The 20,998-nt window shown below is 42.7% G+C and overlaps 1 protein-coding gene across 2 annotated transcripts in view; it reads right to left on the reverse strand.

Annotated features, from left to right (window-relative positions):
• The window catches only part of RGS11 (regulator of G protein signaling 11), a 172,294-nt gene that overhangs the window by 15,456 nt on the left and 135,840 nt on the right, over positions 1-20,998 (reverse strand). For both annotated transcript variants that reach the window (XM_033962575.1, XM_033962574.1), the window contains exon 18: positions 14,670-14,827. In XM_033962575.1, coding sequence (XP_033818466.1) covers positions 14,670-14,827 — 158 coding nt within the window. The remainder of the gene's footprint in view (positions 1-14,669; positions 14,828-20,998) is intronic.

Consider the following 20,998-nt stretch of genomic DNA (forward strand, 5'->3'; position numbering starts at 1 on the left):
CTTTGATTCTCACAAGACCAAAACTTTAAAACAATCAGGGCACTTCCATGTTTTATTACCATGACTTGTAATATTCTTCACAATTAATCAGACTGTTGTCCATAAAATCTTGAAGTTTTGAGTTTTAGCCATGGTCCCTCCAAGCAGATCACTTCAGTCACCTTGGAAGTCTGATGCAGTCATACCACTGTTTACTTTGGAGTTTAACCGCTGCTCCAGGCAGGTTACCCAAAGTACTTCTTTAACATCATCTTTACCACTAGGGATCTTCTATGCTTATCCTGCACTTTTTTGAATTGCATCACTTTCTCTGGAAGCCTGTTATATGCATCCACTACCATTTCTACAAAGAAATATTTTCCGGTGTTGCTCCCGAGTCTAACCCCTTTGGCCTCTTCTCCAAAGCATAATTTCTTGTGCTACTATGAACACTTTAAGGTTTCTGAATGTCTCCATCATATCCCCCATCTCCATTTTCCTGAAGTGTATACAGTCTAGTTGGAAGAGATGAAGCTAAACAAACCAATCTCCAGCCCTGCTCTCAAGCTCTCTAGTTGCTGTTGCTGTTTTGGGCAACTTCCTAGTGGGGCCGTGACCCTTGCACCCATCCCATTCCATGGCCTATGGGTCATTTGATTTCATTTCATATAGATCTTAGTGCAAACTCTGCACTAGCTCCAGTCTGTCTATAACCTTTAGGAAGTACAATCTCCAGAACTGCATTTAATATTCTAGATGTAGATTGTGACTTCTCCTTTTGCCTGTTGGTTTTAGGGCTCATTTTCAAAGCATGTAGGCCCAGAAAACTATGGTACTTTTAAGGGCATTTTCAAATCACAGAAACATCCCAAAAAAAAAATCATCTAAATGTGCACTTGGACATTTTGCTCAGCAAGTCTCAAATCCGGCTCCCTTCCTCTCCGATTAACATCTAAGGATGAGCTGTCATTTGCAATGACCTGGGAAATGTTAACATATCCTATGCCATTAACAAACAAAAATGAGCAGAAAAAAAAATACATTTTCTGCTCAATATTCAGCACTATTTAACTGGCCGGGAACAGCTCCTGGCCGGTTAAATAGCGTTTGGCTGGCTAACCGCTAATATTCATTCCCTGCTGCTTCGGTGCTGTACTCCAAAATGGCAACAGCCTTCAGTCAGTCTTGGGATAAGGCACGGGCTAGGTAGGTACAACTGAAGATAGCTCTTGCCCCCTTTTGTATCTTATCATTATAGGAAAAATCTGAGGAGTCAAAGTGGCTGGGAGAGGGCCCAAGGAAGATTTGTTTTCATTTTTGGAAACATGATTTTTTTTTTGTCATTCGGGAAGGGAGAGGCCCAAATTTAGCTGTTAGTGCTTAACTTGTGGGTTTTTTTAATTAAATGAAAACCAATTTGAAAAATAAAGCCAAACAAGAACATCTCACAAATGTAGTAAAATAAAACAAAATAATATACTGACCCACCCCCTCCCACACATTTTACAAAGCCACACTAGTGCTGCGGCACGGCCAAAGCCCTTTAAATCCCTATGGGCATCGGGGCAGTTACAGCAGTAGCCCATGCTACTGGGCTTTGTAAAAGAGGGGGTGAGTAACAAGATCATAAACAAACACCTAATACAGAGCTTTTCAACCCAGTCCTTCGGGCACAACCAGCCGGTCATGTTTTCAGAATATCCACAATGATTATGCATGAGATAGATCTGCATACCAAAGAATAAGTGGGTTATAAATAAATAAATAAAATAGTATAACTATCCTGAAAATCTGACTGGCTAGCTGTGCCCAGAAGACTGGATTGAGAAGCATTGCCTTAATCTGTGCTTCACAACTGACTCGGGTGAATCTCTTCATAAAGGGTGGTCAGTTAATAAATAAATAAAAAGGTTTCAATTTGCGGTCAGTAAGAGGGGTAGGTGGGTTCTGCCTTCCCCACCTGCAATAATGAGAAAGGGGAAGCCCATTCTGGAAGGTTCCAGGTTGATGACAAAACATTTCATCTAGGTTAGTGATCTAGAATGACCTGACACAAAATCATTATTGCTCCTAACAGGCAATGCTGATAGGAAAAGGGAAGGTGATTTGGGGTTAAGGTCACACCTTTTTCAGTTGTAGCACAAGGCATTTACATGCAGGTACAGTAAGCACATGCAGGGAGACTTGTGGCAGCACGGTTAACAATGACGTGTGTTGCTCCTTTCTAATGGACTGGAAAATTATAAACCAGTAATGAATCAAGTGTAATATGGTCCTGCTAATGCCGCTGCTCTGAAAGCTTCCTTCCTGCAGGAAATCATTCATTTGTTTGGATTTAATTCAGTTCCCGCACCAGCCAACCAGAACCACTTTCCTCAAAGAACATGTATGAAACAGGAACAGACAACCAACCATAGCCCTTTCTGCCAGCCAAAATCAGTTAATGTGGACACCTAACCTCACATGGTGAAACTCTCTTTCTGGGACTACGGCAGAAACCTTGCATTAGAGTCATGCACTTATTTTCAGTGCACTGCTTCCTAATGCAACAATTTTGCTTCAATGCGGCAACCCAAAAATCATTGACCATGCCCAAAAATGTGTGCTAGCATGAAAACACAGAAAGAGAGAAAATGAAGACAAATAAAGACAATTAGCTTATCCAGTCTGCCCATCTACACTATCTACGGTCTCTTCTTCCTTAGAGATCCACTGTGCTTATCCCCAGCTTTCTTTTTTTTTTTTTTTAGTTCAATAATTTTTATTGAGTATTTTGAAAAATACAGGGAGCATTTCAAATACATAAAAACAAAATAAAGCTTTGTGTATAAAGAATCTGCAAATATATATTTAACTGTAGAGGACCATAGCAGTAAGAAAAGCTCCAAGCAGTATCCCCAGCTTTCTTGAATTTAGATCGTTTTTCTCGTCATTAACTCCACTGGGAGGCCATTCCAGGTATCCATCACCATTTCAGTAAATAAATATTACCTTAGGTTATTCCTGAATCTATCCCTTTTTCCAGTGGCGGTAGCAAATCTAGTGATCCACAGAGCTCTCCTGCTGCCGCTCTTGGCGTCTTCTCTCTACTGTGGCCCACCCTCAGTGACAACTTCCTGTTTCAGCTGGGGCGGTCGCAATGGATAGAAGACGCCCGGACTAGTGGCAGGGTAGCTCTGTGAATCATATTTGCTACCGCTGCTTGGCAACAACTTTTGCATTGAATTAAAGGTAGATGCAGGGGGGGAGGGGAGGGGCGGGGAATTAGATAAACGCTATTGGGAGGGAGAAGGGTGACAGGATTGATTCCGGGAAGGAGTAACCAGTAAAAACATAAAAGGCAAAAAAAAGAAGCCAGGGAGATGTGGACTCACCTTGCTGCTTAGCTGCTCACACAGGCCTGCTCAGGCGCTCCCTTTGCCAAAGTCCTTTCTTCTGATGTAACTTCCTGTTTGGCAAAACAGGAAGTTACATTAGATGGAAGGACTCCAGCAGAGGTTAAAGCCTGAACGGGCCTCCGCAAAATAGATCAGTGGCAAGGGGGCTGGTGCTACTGCTCATGAATAGGTAAGTCCGATTTTTTCTGGAAACGAAACATATTTGAATCTATTCACTCAAAGTGAATCAGTAAATCGATTCGAATCGGGAATCAGGCACCTCTAGTCTGCTCTAGCGGCAGATACATCTTGCACACAAATCGGTATCCAGAATGTGTGCTCATACATTTGTGCATGTGCTGGAAAGTTCTGTGCATAAAAGTTTTGCGATGCCAGTATTTATATACACAACAGATTCCAGCACACACGCAGATGTATGTGCTTGCAACTCAGTTGCCGATATAATTTTTAGAGAAAAGATCCTACAGTCTGGCACTTATGCTATATGTACAAAACACCTCCCATATGCTTTAAACAAAAGTTATAGATCCTTAAACTCACACTACATCAAGGGTTTTCAACCCAGTCTTCAGGACACACCTAGCCAGTCAGTTTTTTAGGATACTCACATTGAATATGCATAAAACAGATTTGCTTACAGTGGAGATTATGTATGACATAAATTTGCATGCACTGTCATTGTGGGTATCCTGAAAACCTGACTGGCTAGGTATGTCCCAAAGACTTGGTTGAGAACCCCTGCAGCAGTGATATACCAAAGGAGGGATGGTGGGTGCGGACCGCCCTGGGTGCAGGCAGTAAAGGGGTGCACAGAGAAGCCACAGGGCCGCAGTCCACATGCAGCAGCCATCGGCTCTGCTGACCCCTCCTGGCGACATCAACTTCGTGTTCATGAGCAGGGGACTGGCAGAGCCAACAGCTGCATGCTGCAGACCGCAGCCCCACGACAGCTCCAAGCCCCTCTCCCCAACTTCCTAAAGGAGGGGGTGCTTTGACCCATGGCAACCAAGCCAGGTATGCCACTGCCCTGCAGTAAAGGGGAGAAACAAACATGAAATCCTCACTAAAGCTACCTCAGAAGGTTCAAGCTAAACTTTTATGAATCTTCAAACCTTGCATTACTGTCTCAGCATTATAGTCACGTCTGTGATGAACAGCCATTAGCTCCATTACCATGGATTTAAATGTGTAGTGCACTGATGTGGGCACTAGGCTGTGCTTTCTACATAGAACATCCATAAAATTGTGCACTAAAACCAAGCAAACCAGTATACAAAACCTAGTGCACTTTACTGCATCAGTCCTTCTGTCTTTAATGCAGAGTTCAATTGGTACTAGAGAAAACGGGATGCTTTGGATGCTGTAATTTGGTACAATAGAAAACATATACTGTAATAATCTAAACTAAACTAAACCTTAAGTTTGTATACCGCATCATCTCCATAAACATAGAGCTCAGCACGGTTTACAGGTAATTCAATAAATGAGGGAAGGACATAATAAGAAATTTGAGGTTATGAAGAGGATAGCTAGTTTTACATTTTAAATAGACAGCTTTATGTTTTGGAGAAAACCCAGGTTTCAGATGCTTTCAGAATAATTGGAATGAGCCTAGATTCCGCAGCGGGGCAGGGAGGTTATTCCAAAGCTCAGTGAATTTGTAGAAAAGGGATTTCCCTAATTTACCTGCATACATGACGCCTTTTAACGAGGGAAAAGATAGTTTGAGTATGTGGGCGGATCTGGTAGTGTCAGGTCTCGAAGAATTCCAGGATAGTGGGATTAGGGGAGGAAGAATGCCATGTAGGATCTTGAAAATTAGGCAGGTACATTTAAAGTGAATCCTAGAAATCACCGAAAGCCAGTGAAGTTTTGACAGAAGCGGGGAAACATGATCGAATTTGCTTTTTGCAAAGATCAACCTAGCCGCAGTGTTCTGGATCCGCTGAAGTCTTTGAAGATTTTTCTTGGTCTACACAGAGAACCCAGTTTCCTATATATGAAGACGTTTAATATGGAATCTTAGTGGCTCCACAAAGTCCCTTCCAGCACATCCCCATGCAAGATATGAGAATGTGCTGAACTTGGTGATTTTCTGATGAAAAAAAAAAGTATCAGGGTAGGTTTACTTTGATATATAACAAAAAAAAAAGCCAAAAAGTGGAGTAGAGGAACTCAAACAACCAAGTTTATTACCAAACATAAACCAGTCAATAAAACTGTACAAAAAAGGTCTATTTTGGTGTACAAAAGCAGTAAATAGTTCAAAGGTTATTCACCCTAATGTTATGCAAATGCAAGCAGTGTCTCACTTCTGGCTCACCACATATTAGCTTTCCCATGTATTCACCATTATAGGACCCCCAGGGACCCTTTAAGAAGCCTTTTGGTCGAAACACGGACCATGTTGGGTCCTGAATCCCTAGCGGATTAGGTCCTTTAAGGCTTTTATGTGGATTACTTTACTTTTATGTGCATGATTTTATTTTATGTGGATGATTTTAGTGTACCTTTGGAACTTTGACATTTTCAAATAAAGTCCATTAAGGAACATCGTCATTCCACAGAGTTTCTTTTGGTTTCTTCTGGATTTTCTTTTCTGTGGATATTTTGGGGTCATTTTTTTGGTTTTTGCATTATGCATAAACTGGCAACCTATGTGTAACAATGGTTTATGTCTATTTTCCAGCCAGTTGACAGGTAGTGCAGCAGCTTGGCACATTGGATTTGCTGTGCTTGCCTATTGTCAATTTTGTACAGGTTACCAGTTCAACTGTCATATCAAGTGGAATAACGGGTTTTTGTTCATCACTACTGTTCATCCTACTACTGCACTACTTGTCAGCTGGCTAGAAAATAGGCATAATCTAATCTTTGTCTAATCTAATCTTTGATTCTTTATACTGATTCATCCCAACAGGAGGGCTCGACTTGGTTAACAAAATATTAATAAAACTAGTCTTTTAGCCCGTTACATTAACGGGTGCTAGAATATATGTCTGTCTGTCTTTCTTTCTGTCTCTCTCCCTCCCACTATCTGTCTTTCTTTCTGTCTCTTTCCCTCCCGCTGTCTGTCTTTCTTTCTGTTTGTCTCTCTCCGTGGCCCCCTTTGTCTATCTGTCTTTCTGTCTCTCTCCCTGCCCCTGTGGCTTTCTTCCTTTCTTTCTGTCTCCCTTCCGCTGTCTATCTTTCTTTCTTTCTTTCTCCCTCCCTCCCGCTGTCTGTCTGTCTTTTTTTCTATCTGTCTCTCCCCCTGCCCCCTATGCAGCAGCAGCAGCATTTCTCTCCCCCCCCACTTCCCTGTGCAGCAGACACAGCAGCATTCCCTCCCCCTCCATTTCCCTGTGCAGCAGCATTTCATTCCTCCCACCCCACTTCTCAGCAGCATTTTCCCCTATCCCCCATTCCCTTCCCGCGGTCTGGCCTGCTCCCTTAGTCCCTTGTTCCCCCCCTCCTTCCCTTCCCTTCCCGCGGTCTGGCCGGCTCCCTTAGTCCCTTGCCGGATTTTATTTTTAAGTTTAAAGGTGCCGCGGCAGTTCCTCTCACGATCGCCGCAAGACCGCACATCACCTTGGGGTCTGCGAGAGAGGGACCGTTGTATGCGCACATGCGCACTCCTGCCGGCCACAGACCTACAGATCATGAATCAGGGATCATGGATCACGCAGGTAAGATTGTGCATATGCGCTTAGCATTTTATTATAGTAGATTATACAGGAGATTAGAAAAGAAACTATATCTTTTAGACCAGAATTTTATCTTTTATGATTGATTATTTGAAAAAGAAGGATCATTTCTGAAATAAACGTAGGTTGCCATCTTATGTATAACACCAGGGTGAATAACCTTTGAACTGTTTACTGCCTTTGTTGAATGCACCAAAATAAACCTTTTTGTACAGTTTTATTGACTGGTTTATGTTTTGTAATAAACTTGGCTGTTAATCGACTCCACTTTTTGCCTTTTTTTATGGTTCCCCCCTCATTTCTAATGGAGTTTTGAGGTATCTTTTTTACTGCTCTGCTTACTTTGATATATCACCTTTCCTTAAACAATAGCAAAGCAAGTGGTGTACGATAAAAATTCCATTATAGGAAAGGAATGCTGATTTTGGACAAGACAAATAAGAGGGAAATGAGGAATTAAACACAAGGAAGGAGGAGACTATGGATACTATCAAACCCACATTATATAGCCCTGACCTGGTTGAAGGCCAAAACATTTTTTTCAAACAAGTAAGTCTTCAGTGCTTTTCTAAATTTTTGATAGGACAGGGGAGGGAGTTCCAGAGAGAAGGCACAGTACATAGGAAAGCTCTATTTCATGTGGATTCATAATGAATCTGAACAAGAGGAATCTGAAGTCGTTTGTCACTGATGGAATGGACAGCTCTAGGAGGAAGGTAAGGATGAATGAGGGAGAAAAGTTACGGAGGGATATTAGTGTGTATGACTATAATGGGTGAGAAAAAGAATTTTGAATTGGATGAAAGAGATGGCATTCAATGATGATGAATAAATAATGCAATAATTTCATCAATTACCCCACCTAGAATACTATCATAATCCAGTACCACTGTCTAACATTTAGGTACCCACACATACATCAGCCCAGGGGCATAGCCAGAATTCAGTTTTAGAGGGGACGAGAACTGGGGTCCAATCGTTTTCTCTTTCCTCCCTCTCTTCTCTACCGCCAGTGCTGCTGTATCATATCTTTGCTGGCAGGGATGCTCAAGCCCTGCTAGCTGAAGAGATTTGCTGCTGAAGCCTCTACTGGTGCTGCCTGAACACTGAGGAAACCGGCTCTAACTTCTGATGCCAGCACTTACACACATGCTCAGTTTAATGCATGAACTGAGCATGTGTGGAAGTGCCAGCATCGGTGGCTGGAGCACCTCGCTGACTTCCTTGCTTCTCAGGCAGAACCGGCAAGGACTCCAGCGGCGAATCTCTTTGGCTGGTTAAGCTTGAGCATCCCCGCCAGCCATAAATCTGGGTCCCTCCCCACCCATTTTTACACCATTGTACTAGACAGAGGTAGCATATGTATAGGCACCTAAATTTGGCAGGATGCATGTAAGATTAAAGTATTTGGTATGTTAAGCATGTAAGCTATACCCTACCCATGTGTACACTCCTCTCACATATGCAAGACAGTTTGGTATTTACAAAATAGCATTTATGTGGCATGCTAACATATACAACGAAAAACAAACCTAAATACTGCAAATACCTAGCAATGCACGGTAGTGTTAGTAGCCCAAAAGATTGAAAGGACTATGGCCTCAGAATCGGAGCCTACGCATTGCCATAACAGTCACAGACTGGGAGTAATCTGCGCAGTGTAATCGCTCCTGCTCCAATCATCGGCCCACACACCTGCAAATTTTTTTAAAGGTTTTTTCAAAGCATTTAAATGAAATTACCACCCCTATGGGGTTATATGAAGATAAGTGCAAGCCAGGATATATAAAAAAGACCAAAAAAGCAACTTAGCTTTATAACTGATTGTACAGAGAAGAACAGTCACTAGTGTTCATTTGCAAATGAACACTAGTGACTGTTCTTCTCTGTACAATCAGTTATAAAGCTAAGTTGCTTTTTTGGTCTTTTTTATATATCCTGGCTTGCACTTATCTTCATATAACCCCATAGGGGTGGTAATTTCATTTAAATGCTTTGAAAAAACCTTTAAAAAAATTTGCAGGTGTGTGGGCCGATGATTGGAGCAGGAGCGATTACACTGCGCAGATTACTCCCAGTCTGTGACTGTTATGGCAATGCGTAGGCTCCGATTCTGAGGCCATAGTCCTTTCAATCTTTTGGGCTACTAACACTACCGTGCATTGCTAGGTATTTGCAGTATTTAGGTTTGTTTTTCGTTATATATTTACATACTGCTGGGTGATTAGTTTTAGGTTATATGCTAACATATACAAGCATACGTATACATCTACACTTGTATATGCTAGTATTCTACACATTTACATTGTGATGGCAGTATTAGTACTCAATTTATAGAATTGCCCTTAAAATGGGAAATATTCAGCCGTGGCAGTATTTGGCCTGTAAGCCGCTCACACCTGTGGGCTACACTAACCACGGTATTCAATGCTGATACACACATGGCTCAATATTCAGACCGGTGTCCGGTAACTCAACAGATAAACCCAGGACAGCATTTTTGTGTCATAACTTTCTCCATGTTCTTAGCCAACTCTGCACCTAACCTATCTGATTAACGGATATCTGATTAGAGGAGATAATTTAGCAGCACTACCCGGTTCATTACCACTGAATATCGATGGCCAAAGAGCTCAGGGGAGTTTAACCAGGAAGAAGCATCTCCTGCTTAGTTAAACATGATTATTGACCCCAAAATATTTTATCAGCAAATATCCTTTTATGATGTGATCTATGAACCTGGAGTGAGATCTATCAGAACAAATGTGTTGAATCATTTTGCAATGCGACCAGTCATAGTGCAATGAGAGATCTTTCACAGTGCAATGGTTAGAGACATTAAAAAAAAAAAAAAAAAAAAAAAAGCTTAGGAAAGAAGAAGCATATGATAGTTTGCTAAGAGGCTAAATCCAATGAAGTCCTGATGAACAGATAGAGCAAAGCAAGAAGTGGGGTTACTAGTAATGGACAGCTCCCTGATGAGAAATGCATGGAAGGAAGAAATGGAGAACCTGTAAGAGATGATTTCCTGATGAGTGTTAGCTAGGGAGGTGTAAGGAGAGAGACTATGTGTTATGGCTCCTGGAGGAGAACTCAAATAATAAGTTAAATTTAAGGTAGAAAACCTAATAACTGAGAGACATTGTGGAGAAGTGGAAGGTTTCATTGGTTGCTAGAGCTGACCCAGATTCATGATAATACAGCTTTATTTCATCGCATCACATGTATCTGGGAATCTTTGCGTCTGTATTGGAAGCATGGAAGCAGGCAGAGGAGTGATAAGCTCTGAGCTGGAGCAGATGGTGCTAAACATAATATGAAACTATAATTCATTTATGAAAGTGCTTTCGAGATACATCCGTTCACCATTAACTCAATTACAGGTCAGAAATGGGATGGAGGGAGGAATGATGAAAATGAGGAGGAAGGGAAAGCAAAGAATTCATGTTGAAGTATCCAAGCAAGAATATGAAAATAAAGAGCAATCTCAAGATTCACAGTCCTCAAACACCTAAAATTCATAGCTAGAACACTTTGCATTCACAGCTAATATACCAGGGGAACACACCATGCATTCACAGTTAATATTACTGGGGACACACTGTATTCATAGCTAATATACCAGCGGGCACACTCAGCATCACAGCTAAAACACATAGGCATAGTTTGGCTGCTTTGGGGATGTGAGAGGCATAGGCAGTAGAATCCTTCGGCAAGATCCTTCACCAGCTCCAAGGGTTGTACTTTAAATCTTCAGGGAAGCTGCCATGCAGCGTCAATAAGCAGGCCTGCCCCCCCCAGAAGTAGAATGAAGGGTTCTGGGGCAGGCCTGCTTGTTAACATTGCGCGGCTGCTGTCTCGAAGATATAAAGTACAACATTAAGAAACGGGTGGGAGGGAGGATTCCAACTGTTGACCACCAATTTTTTGGGAGGCCATGGCCCCTGTGGCCTTCCCCATTCTGACGCCTACGGTGAGAGGTACAGAGTAGAAAATAACACGGGGCAGGGATGGGGACAGAGCCTGTGGGGAGGGGTTGGGGTTGGTGACAGGACAAACTTTGTCCCCGTGTCATGCTATAAAAACTTGAGATTAGTATCATTATGTAAAAACTTAACACATCTTAAACAACTGGCAACTGACTTCAGTGATAAAAAAAACAAAACTGCAGAAACTGCTTTTGGATTTAGATGAACTACTGTCATTTGTGTCTTGTCTACCTTTGATGTGGCAACAAGAGTCTTGTCTGCTGATCAGACTCCTATCATCTACAACATCTTTCCATCATGTGCTCAGCTGCTCAAGCGCCTTACTGTTACTGCGACAGATTCATCCATTGTGCTGACATTAAGGAACATTTCCAAAATTTAATGCACACTTAGGGCCAGATTCTGTAATGGGTGACTATCTTTTTAGGCACCTATCTCTTCTTATTCACTTTTAGGTGCCCATCATGCTTACTGGTGCCTAACTTAAAACATGGGTGCCTGTGATGTAGGCCAAGGTTTTAAAGGCTTACATTATAGGTGCCTATAGAAAATAATGCCTAGTGGCAACTAAGTCCTTTTCAGTTCCTAAACACACCTACTTTGAGTTAGGCACTGCTAGGCACCATGTGATAGGTACCAACTTTTGTAAAATTGCACCTAAGAAAATAGGTGCCTATAGCCCAATTAATTTTTTATTTTTAAAGCTCATAATGAGCCAATTTACTAATTTAGTTAGGCGCCTATGTATTTATACACCTATCTTTAGGCATCTCATTCTGCCCCCATTTTATGTGGGCACTTACTCCATTTCTTGCATTAGAACTAGTATAAGTGTTTATGCTAAGATGTATGAGTAAAGTGTGCTCTGTGGACTTAAATCCCCAGAGGTCTTTGTTTCTCCCAGAGCAATAGGTTGCAACCACAGAGCTTAAGCCTGCGCCCCTTCTTATTCAGTCTGAAAGAGAACAGTTGCCATATTTGTAAGACAGCATGGCTGCATGAGAACCTGTGTCTAGCATTGTTCTCCCACCAGGTTTTCTCTTTTTATTTCTAACAATCTAACACAGCTTAGTTTTATAACTAAGTCTGGAGAACAGTGTTATTTCCACAAGGTGTGGAAACACTCCCAAATCTCTTTTTGGATAGGAAAGGTAATAGAGTGAGAAGATTCTGTGAGAGAGTTGAAGCCATCAATTGTCAGTGTTTATTCTTTACTTCATGTTATTAAAGAAAGTTGCTCAAGAACTAGAGGCTGGCTGATAACACTGAGATTACAGAAGTAAGTGCTAACTGAATAGGAGCCTCTTACAAATGCCAATATAACTCAGAGGAGTCCTTGCTTTCAGTACAAAACCTGAGAAAATCCATGATAAAGACTGTACAGTAAAGCACAGTCAGCACAATCTCTTATAGAATTTCCCTCCTTATACCCCTTCTATACCCATGACTGAAAGACAATCCAATAACCTTCCCAGATGATATAAAAATATAGGCAACTGAATCTTTGGGAAGGTTGTACCAAAGGCAGATCAAAATAAAAGGCTCTATTTGTGACTTATAAATAGACCATGAAACAAGTACACCCAACTAACATGCCTCTAGACTCATGCCCATCCAACCTCCTACTATCAGTTCCGATGGAGGCGGCGGTGGCAGCCTGTTCCCCGATGGTGGCGGCGGTGGCGGCCTGTTCCCCTATGGCTGCGGCGGTGGCTTGGGGGAGGGCAGGGAGAAAGAAAGAAAGGGGGGCAGGGAGACAGAAAGGAAGGGGTGCATGGAGAGTGAAAGACAGGCAAACAGAAAGAAAGAAAGGGGGCATGGAGAGAAAAAGACAGACATACAGAAAGAAAGGGGGGCAGGGAGACAGACAGAAAGAAAGGGGAGGAGGGCAGGGAGAGAGGAAGAAAAAGTTGGGGGAGGGAATGGGGTCTGGAGGAGAGGAAGCATACAGGAGGCTGAAAGAAGGGAAGAAATATTGGATGCATAGTCAGAAGAAGAAAGTGCAACCAGAGACTCATGAAATCACCAGACAACAAAGGTAGGAAAAATGATTTTATTTTCAATTTAGTGATCAAAATGTGTCCGTTTTGAGAATTTTTATCTGCTGTCCATATTTTGCACTATGGCCCCCTTTTACTAAACTGCAATAGCGGTTTTTAGCGCAGGGAACCTATGAGCATCGAGAGCAGCGCAGGGCATTCAGCGTAGCTCCCTGCCCTAAAAAACGCTATCACGGTTTTGTAAAAAGGGAGGAGGTATATTTGTCTATTTTTTTGTATAGTTGTTACTGAGGTGACATTGCATAAAGTCATCTGTCTTGACCTCTTTGAAAACCCGCGGAATATAAATGATAATTAACATTTTCTCTACGTACAGTGTGCTTTGTGTTTTTTACAATTTTATTGTTGGTAGATCATTTTGACTTGATCATTTTAAAAGTAGCTTGAAAGCCCAAAATGTGTAGGCACCCCTGCTCTAACCCTTGCCGTTGAGTCCCCTCCTTCCTGTGACTAGAAGCCTCCCCATTTGCTGGATCCTACCACAACTTCTGCACTAAATTGTGAAATATAACCAGATACGTTACGCATTATTCTTACTTTGAGCCTGGTAATTTACAAATTTGTAGGATTCTTAAAAATCCAGGCAGTTGGCAATCTAAGACTCCTGTCCTCAGCACATTTGATAGTGCCCCCTTAAACTTCTGGGCCTGAGGCACATGCCTAGTTTGCCTATGCCTAGAATTACCATATTTGAAGCTAAAAAATTCCGGACACATGGCCCTGCCCAGTTCCTCCTCAGACCCCATTCTGCCCAAAACTCCACCCTGTTCCACCCCAAGCCCCTCCCCCCATTCAGCCGAGTCTCTTCTTTCATGCCAGGTCTGAAGGGTCTCCGAGCGTATACGGATGCCTGTGACATCATCTGTGCATGCTTCAGATATGGCGGGGCTTTCCAAAACCCAGACAAACTGCAGATTTGGGGTAGCCTGGGTTTTCCTGGACATCTGGTAACCCTACCTATGCCTTAATCTGGCTCTGACTGAATATCAGCCATATTCGAATAATTTAAGGTTATCAGTGCTTAGATATGACCCACTACAGTATTGAATAGGGTTATCAGACGGTACAGGAAAACCTGGACATGTCCTATTTTTAGAGGACTGTCCGGGTGTCTGGAAGGATTTCCCAAACCTGGCAGTTTATCCGGATTTTGGAAGTCTGCAAGCTTAGGGCTGCGTCTGGAAGCTCTCTGCGTATGCATGACCGTCGACCCAATGACATCGTATGCATACGCATAGGCACATGACATCCGTGCATGCGCAAAGGCCCTCCAGACCTCTGGGAAGGAGGCAGGAGGATCATGTGGGGGTGGGGCTGGGGGCAGAATGGGGCAGAGCTGGAAACGGAACAGGGCGGGGCTGGGGGTAGAATGAAGCAGGGCCAGGGGTCCTTTTTTTTTTTTTAAGAGGAAATCTGACAACCTTAGTATTGAATATCTTGGTCTAAATTAGCCAGCAGTGATCAGTGTTTTAAAACAAAGTGCTCACCGCCAGTTCAGTATTGATTTGTGAAAGTTTTAGCAGAAACCGTGAAGAGAAAGCAGAGCTAAAAACAAACCTGTTTGGATCATTAGTGAAGGGAGAAGTATCAGCTGAGGTGGCAAAGGCTCCCGGTTGAAAGCAAGCAGTATTAGAGTGAGACCAGTCGCGCAGTTCCTCAGAATTAGCAGGGCAAGTGAGTCCAGACGTGGTCACAGTTTTGGCAGAGATACAGAACTGTGGGGGGAAGAAAAGAGTTAAATATTTCTCTATTATGGCCTTTGCAAGCTCTCTTAAATAAACATTACTACACTTCTTAATGAACTTCTGGTGTGCGCTGCACTATAAAAACAATCAGGATGAGGCTGGACAGAAGCAGGGCCAGATTATAGGGTAGGCCAAGTAGGCATTTGCCTTGGGCTGAGAGAGTTCAGGGCAGCCCCTGGTGTGCGGCTCCCATGATGTCACTGTGTCTACTGGGTCCTTCTTACACGGGAACAGGGACATGCGGGTAACCGTGGTAAACTGACATGTAGGTAACCGTGGTAAACTGTGGTAAAAAGAAAAATGTTGCAGAATTACTGTGGTAAAAAAGGAGAGAATTTACCACATATGTTACTGTGCGGCTGTGCCTTCCAGTTCTGCTGCCCCTGCCACAGGTATCACTTGCACTTGAAGCAAATGGACCACCTCATTTGCCTTCCTTCCACTTCTCACAGGACTGCCATTGCTCCCCACCCTCCAATGTCACTTCTGAAGAGCACCATCATCGGTTTCTTCATCTGCTAGCACAACATTTTGGGGCAGAAAGTCCAAGCGAGTAGTGGTGGACAGTGACGGATGTTTGTTGAGCTTGTGCAGCACAGCAATGAGGATCCCAAGAGCAAAAGGACGAGCCAGGATGAATAGTAAGTGAGAGCCAGTGAGTGAGTCCCTCTGCGCTCAGGAGGATCAGGGTTTTTGGTTTTTGTTTTGTGCCCTCCATGCAGGCAGTGACATAGCAAGGGTGGCACCCAACATCACTACACTGTGCACTCCCCTACTTTTCCCAACTGCTCGTGTGCCCCCCGCGCACCTCTTGAAATGTTTATCAACACGAGCAGCATCTTCCACCTCCTGCTCACGCTGGCCTTGGCTCCCTTCTGACGTCAAGCCCTGGTCCTGTGACCAGGAAGTGACATCAGAAAGAAACCAAGGCCATCACTAGCAGGAGGTTGAAGATGCTTCTCGTGTTGGTGAACATTTCAAGAGGTATGTGGTGGGTGGAGAACTGGTGCGCTTGCCAAGATGACGCTTGGGGTGGTCCACCCCCCACCTCCTCCTTACTAAGCCACTGCATGCAGGTCTGACATTTCCTTCTTTCCAACTTTTCGTGGACCTCCTAAAGCAGCAGTAGCACCGGTGTTGTACACATCCAGCCTGCTGGGGCCTTTACTCTGCTGCTTTAGGAAGGCCATGGAAAGAAGATGATGTTTGGCTTGAGTGGATCTGCATATGTGTGTGTGTGTGTGTGTGAGTGTGTGTGTGTGTGTATGGGGGTGGAGAAGGGGGTGTGATATGAAGGTGGGAAAGGGGACAGGGTGGGGCCAGGGAATCCAGTGCACTTGTGTGCTTAGGGCCCATCAAAGGATTCATCCTGCCCTGGACAGAAGTCATAGGACAGAAATGATTCCAGCAGTATTAGACACAAGACCTGCATTGTGTGGTTATCTTTATGGAAAAAATTATTGCTAATAAAACCAGAACTAACAGTGAAAGATGGTGACACCTTGTTCAGTAGGTAAGTTAAAGAGTATCATAGTGAGTTAAGGAAGTGTAACGTAGGGTTAAGAGATTATATGTAGGGTTGGGTTAAAGAATGTATTATGAGGACAATAATTAAATCATTTATTTAAAATTTTTTATACCGCTCAATCACAAAGTTTTAAGTGGTTTATAAAAATCAGCACACACACAATCCAAACTAAAACATTAAAACAACAAACACTAAAAGAATAAGCAATGCATCTTGCTGCTTTTGCCAGCCTAACATACAGTAAATGACTCTGCAGCTGGAGTGAATTACAAGTGATCTGAGCCCCCAGGCACTAGATGGAAATTAGGGGAGACTGAGCCCTTATTGTTGACCTTCAGGTGCTTCCCTAGTATCTCAATAGTCAGTCCATCTCTCCTCTGCAGAAATGTGGGTAAGAATATGCACACTGTTGCATTGTACCCTTGTAAGCATCCTATCAAGACCTTCACTAGGCAGCATGCTTCATCATTCAGAACTATACCAATTCTGGTGCACAGGGCATATGAGTTTTCACAAGTTCTCTCTTAACTTCCCCCACCTGCGAGCTTCCCCCACCTACAAAAAGGATTCATATACTTTTCTTCAGCTCTGCCTCCTTCCTCAGTGGGCTGTACTGACTCTCCTCAGTTTTATCTTGTGCATGCAAGCTGGAAGATGTCTTTCTGATCTGCTCTGAGAAGTTTTGTTATTTTAGGGGTTTTTTAATCTGAATTTGAAGGCTTTTTGATGCTCAAGAAGACCCCAGAAGCCCTGGGGCAGCTCTGCCTTGGTGAAGATGCAGACCCTCTGAATAGCAGTCTGCAGCTAACGGTAACCCTTTCAAGGAACCTGTATAGCCAGCTTGCACTAGAACTAAAGGAATTTGGGGACCCTGATTTATCAGGTGCTTGAGCGCAGGCTGTTTGGCCCTGCAGTGGTCTGGGAGAACTTTGATAAGAGCCGTCTGTGTTTTTCCTCCCTCCCCCCCCCACTTTAATGCATGCAGGTCTGGGAGGGGGGGGTTTCTGAAGTCTCAGTCTGGCTTTGGCTCAACTGGCAGCCCAAAGATCACAGCACCCTGGATTTGGTATATGTTTGCTTGAGGCAGTAGTCTTCTCCACTATCCAGCTGCAGTGTGACCTGAAGCAGGCAATAGCACAAGTGCAGCATAGCACAGTGAGTATAGACTATTATAGCCTATGGGAATATGGGGGAGTTATCAGGGTTGCAGTTTTGGTGGTTTCTGGGGTTAGCTATGGGGTTCCCCACCTCCAAAACCCCTTTCTTGAATTTTGTGCACTTAGGTGCAGTTTTCTCAGGCCAAAACACTGCTGCTGCAGCAGTCATCTTGGATTTCTTGATTTTGATTAAAAAGCCTCTATCTGCCTCAAAACCCCTTGATTTGGCATAAAATTGATAATGGACTCCTCAGACTTTTCTACATCATATCTTGCCAGGTTTGTGCTGGATAGCTCCATGGGCCACGTGCCGTGGCGCATGTACGGGAGCAGGGGCTTTGGGCTTAGCCCTCTCTGGTACCTCTAATGGAAAGGGACTCATTCTTCAGGGAGATAATTCCTTCCGGAGCATGGGGAGAGCGATTTGGTGAAACGCAGATGTGTGGATGCCACAGAGTCCAATAGACAACAAGATGAGTCCCTTGGGCTTCCTGTTCAGGGATTTACCCCTGATTTTGAGAGTCTTACATGGAAAGCATATATAAACTGTTGGGGTCCTCCTGCACCCTCTCAAGGTGCACCTGTGGCTGTGTAAGGGGGTTTGCCTTTCCAAGGTGGACTCCCCCCAGAGAGGGTCTCCAATCAGGACCCAAAGGACCAGTCAGAGAAGGACTAAGGAGGCTGAGGATCAGAGTTCATGCCTTTACTGCCCTAGGGTGAATCTTCACTTTTAGGAGATTCATAATCTCAGGCAGAGGCCATTAGTCAAGAGGTAGTGGTGGCTCTTGACCAAGGGAAGGACTGACTGCATGTGCTTTTTCAAGCCAACAGTCTTGCTGGAAATTATTTCAGATTTCCCACCTCCTTATCTCTCCTCTTATAGGAATTGTCAACTGCTTTGTTACGAAATGAGGAGATGGGGCACAGCCCAGAAATGCAGGAGGTAGAGCCAAGAGAAAAAGGTAAATGATGCCTTCTACAAACTCATGAGTAAAGGAGAATAACTCTCTGGCTCAAGACTCATATGCCTTTCTACTAGAAAGATGATTATCGAGGTAAGAATCTAATCTTCCCATATGGTGCCTAAAGTTGTGTGCGTACATCAGTGCACATAGCACAATTTAATTAATTAAATGGGCTAATCGGCATGAATAATTGGCAATTAACATCTCATAATTGATACTAATTTTGGATTAATTAAAAGTTATACACACAATTCGTAAAGTGTGATTCTATAAAAATATGCGCCAGTTGCAATGCATGAATTTGAAAAGGGGATCTGACCAGTTATGAATACGCCTAATTCACGCACAACTTAGGTGAAGGCATTTAGGCCTGGTTTTAGCTGGCCTAAATGCCTACACCTAAGTTATATGTCACACACAGGCAACTAGGCAAGGTTCTACAAAAAGTATGCATACCTTGTAGAATCATGCAAATTGGTGCCAATTTTTTAGATACCTATACAGAATATGAGCTAAGAGAACATAGAGCTAAGTACAATGGATAAAAGTTTTAACAACCTGTTGTTGCACATATGAATATCACACAAACATATAAATAATAAATTAGCGATTAGCTGGGCTTTGAAAACCAACAATCCATGTAAATAAATTAAATAATGTAAACATCAAGGAAAATAGTTTCCGCATGGTGCCATAGGATTTTTGAGGGTATTAGTCCTTTATAAGACATTTATTAGGAGGGTTTGATATGTAGAATATGGCCAGAGTAAATAGGAGAGAGGGCTAAGAGCAAATAAACTTCCTGTGGGAACCCTATGTGAATCTGTCTATGGATCACTACATAACTGGGATGCTACCCTTACACTCACATATAGGGTGGGCATTTCTCATATACAGAAGATAAGCAACCGTTTATAGGAGTAACTGACTTTGGAAATCTCTTTGTACAATTTTAGTAGCTCTATTAACTCTGGAGTAAATTCTGGATCTGTAGGTCATGAGAACCAGGAAAAGTGAGGTTGCAGTTCAGACCTTCCTGGCCTCTTCTTTTGATGTGCCACATATCTTAAACATCTCTATTTAAGTATTTCTTTAATCCCTTTTATAGACTGCACATCTGGCAAAAGCTGATCAGAGCATAAACAGTAAAACATAGATAACATGATGCCAAAAATGTTCTCCTCTTTCAGACACAAGGAATACTCTTGGCCCCTACTCTATGGAGATGTCAATCAGAATGTACAGCAGAAGGGTTATGCATTTACCCTGGTCCAATGACAAGACAGTCTGAACAGTTTGGGGATGGGTACTTTCTGCGCCTAAAGTTAGATACATAAATGTGGACTTAAGCCAGTATTTTACATGCTCATATTTCCACTTTGTGGAAGACTAAGGCCCTCTTCTATCAAACAGCGATAGCAGTTTGTAGAGCGGTGAATGGCCTGCGCTGCTCCCGACGCTCGTAGAGTTCCTATGAGCGTCGGGAGCAGCATGGTCCATTCAGCGCAGCTCTCTGCACTAAAATCTGCTAGCACAGTTTGATAGAAGAGGCCCTAAGTGTGTTCCTCATCCTAGTCTTCTTTTTTCATTTTCCACTTTGACGCATCCTGTTCCTAAGGGCCTGAGAAGATTTTTGTGACGTGCACTTTTGTTGGCCAAGAAACTGATTCTGTTACATTGGCTGGACTCTGCACCTCCCTCAGTTTCTGAATGGCATATGCTGATGCTCCACCAATTGAAAATGGAACGTATGGAAGTCACTGATATGGATTCTGTAAAGGGCCTCTAGCTCCAAACAGTCTGAGAACGCTATTAGTCTTCTTTAACTATGTATGCTCATAGCAATGTCCTGAATCTCTAATTGAGTGTTTCTATTTTGCCTTTTAGCATGGATGCCCCTCTCTCTCGCCTCCTTATTTATGGGATTTTTTTGTTTGTTTTTTGGGGTGGGTGGTTGTGAGGTGGTTGGGGTTTAATATACACCTTGTTCAAACACATTGCTTTTCTGTTTTTGTTTGTATAAAGTGCAGAAAGTGCTCACAAAAAATTAATGCTAAGACTATCGTACTCCATTACTTCTTATTGAAATTTCATAGTATCACTTGATGACGACAAAAAGTGCCTGAAAATATTTCCAAAAGTAGTGATGATGTAGAAAAATAATGCTGAAACCCTCAAGTTAAAAAGATTCATAAAAAGTTCATAGGAAGATAAATAAATAAGTACAATCACAGTTCATGAGTAAAATATGGGGAAATGCATGTCCTATGCAATTTTTGTCATCATCAAGTGATACTATGAAATTTCAATAAGAAGTAATGGAGCACGATAGTCTTAGCATGAATTTTTAGTGAGCACTTAATGCACTTTGCACTTTATATTCAATTGTTCATTAGATATTGTGATGGTTCTTGGGAGATTTTTGATTTTGTATTTTTCTTGTATTATTTGCATTTTTTCAATTTTGTATTTTTTTCCTTTCTCCTCCGGT

Source organism: Geotrypetes seraphini, chromosome 11 (assembly GCF_902459505.1).
Source record: "Geotrypetes seraphini chromosome 11, aGeoSer1.1, whole genome shotgun sequence".
NCBI lineage: Eukaryota > Metazoa > Chordata > Amphibia > Gymnophiona > Dermophiidae > Geotrypetes > Geotrypetes seraphini.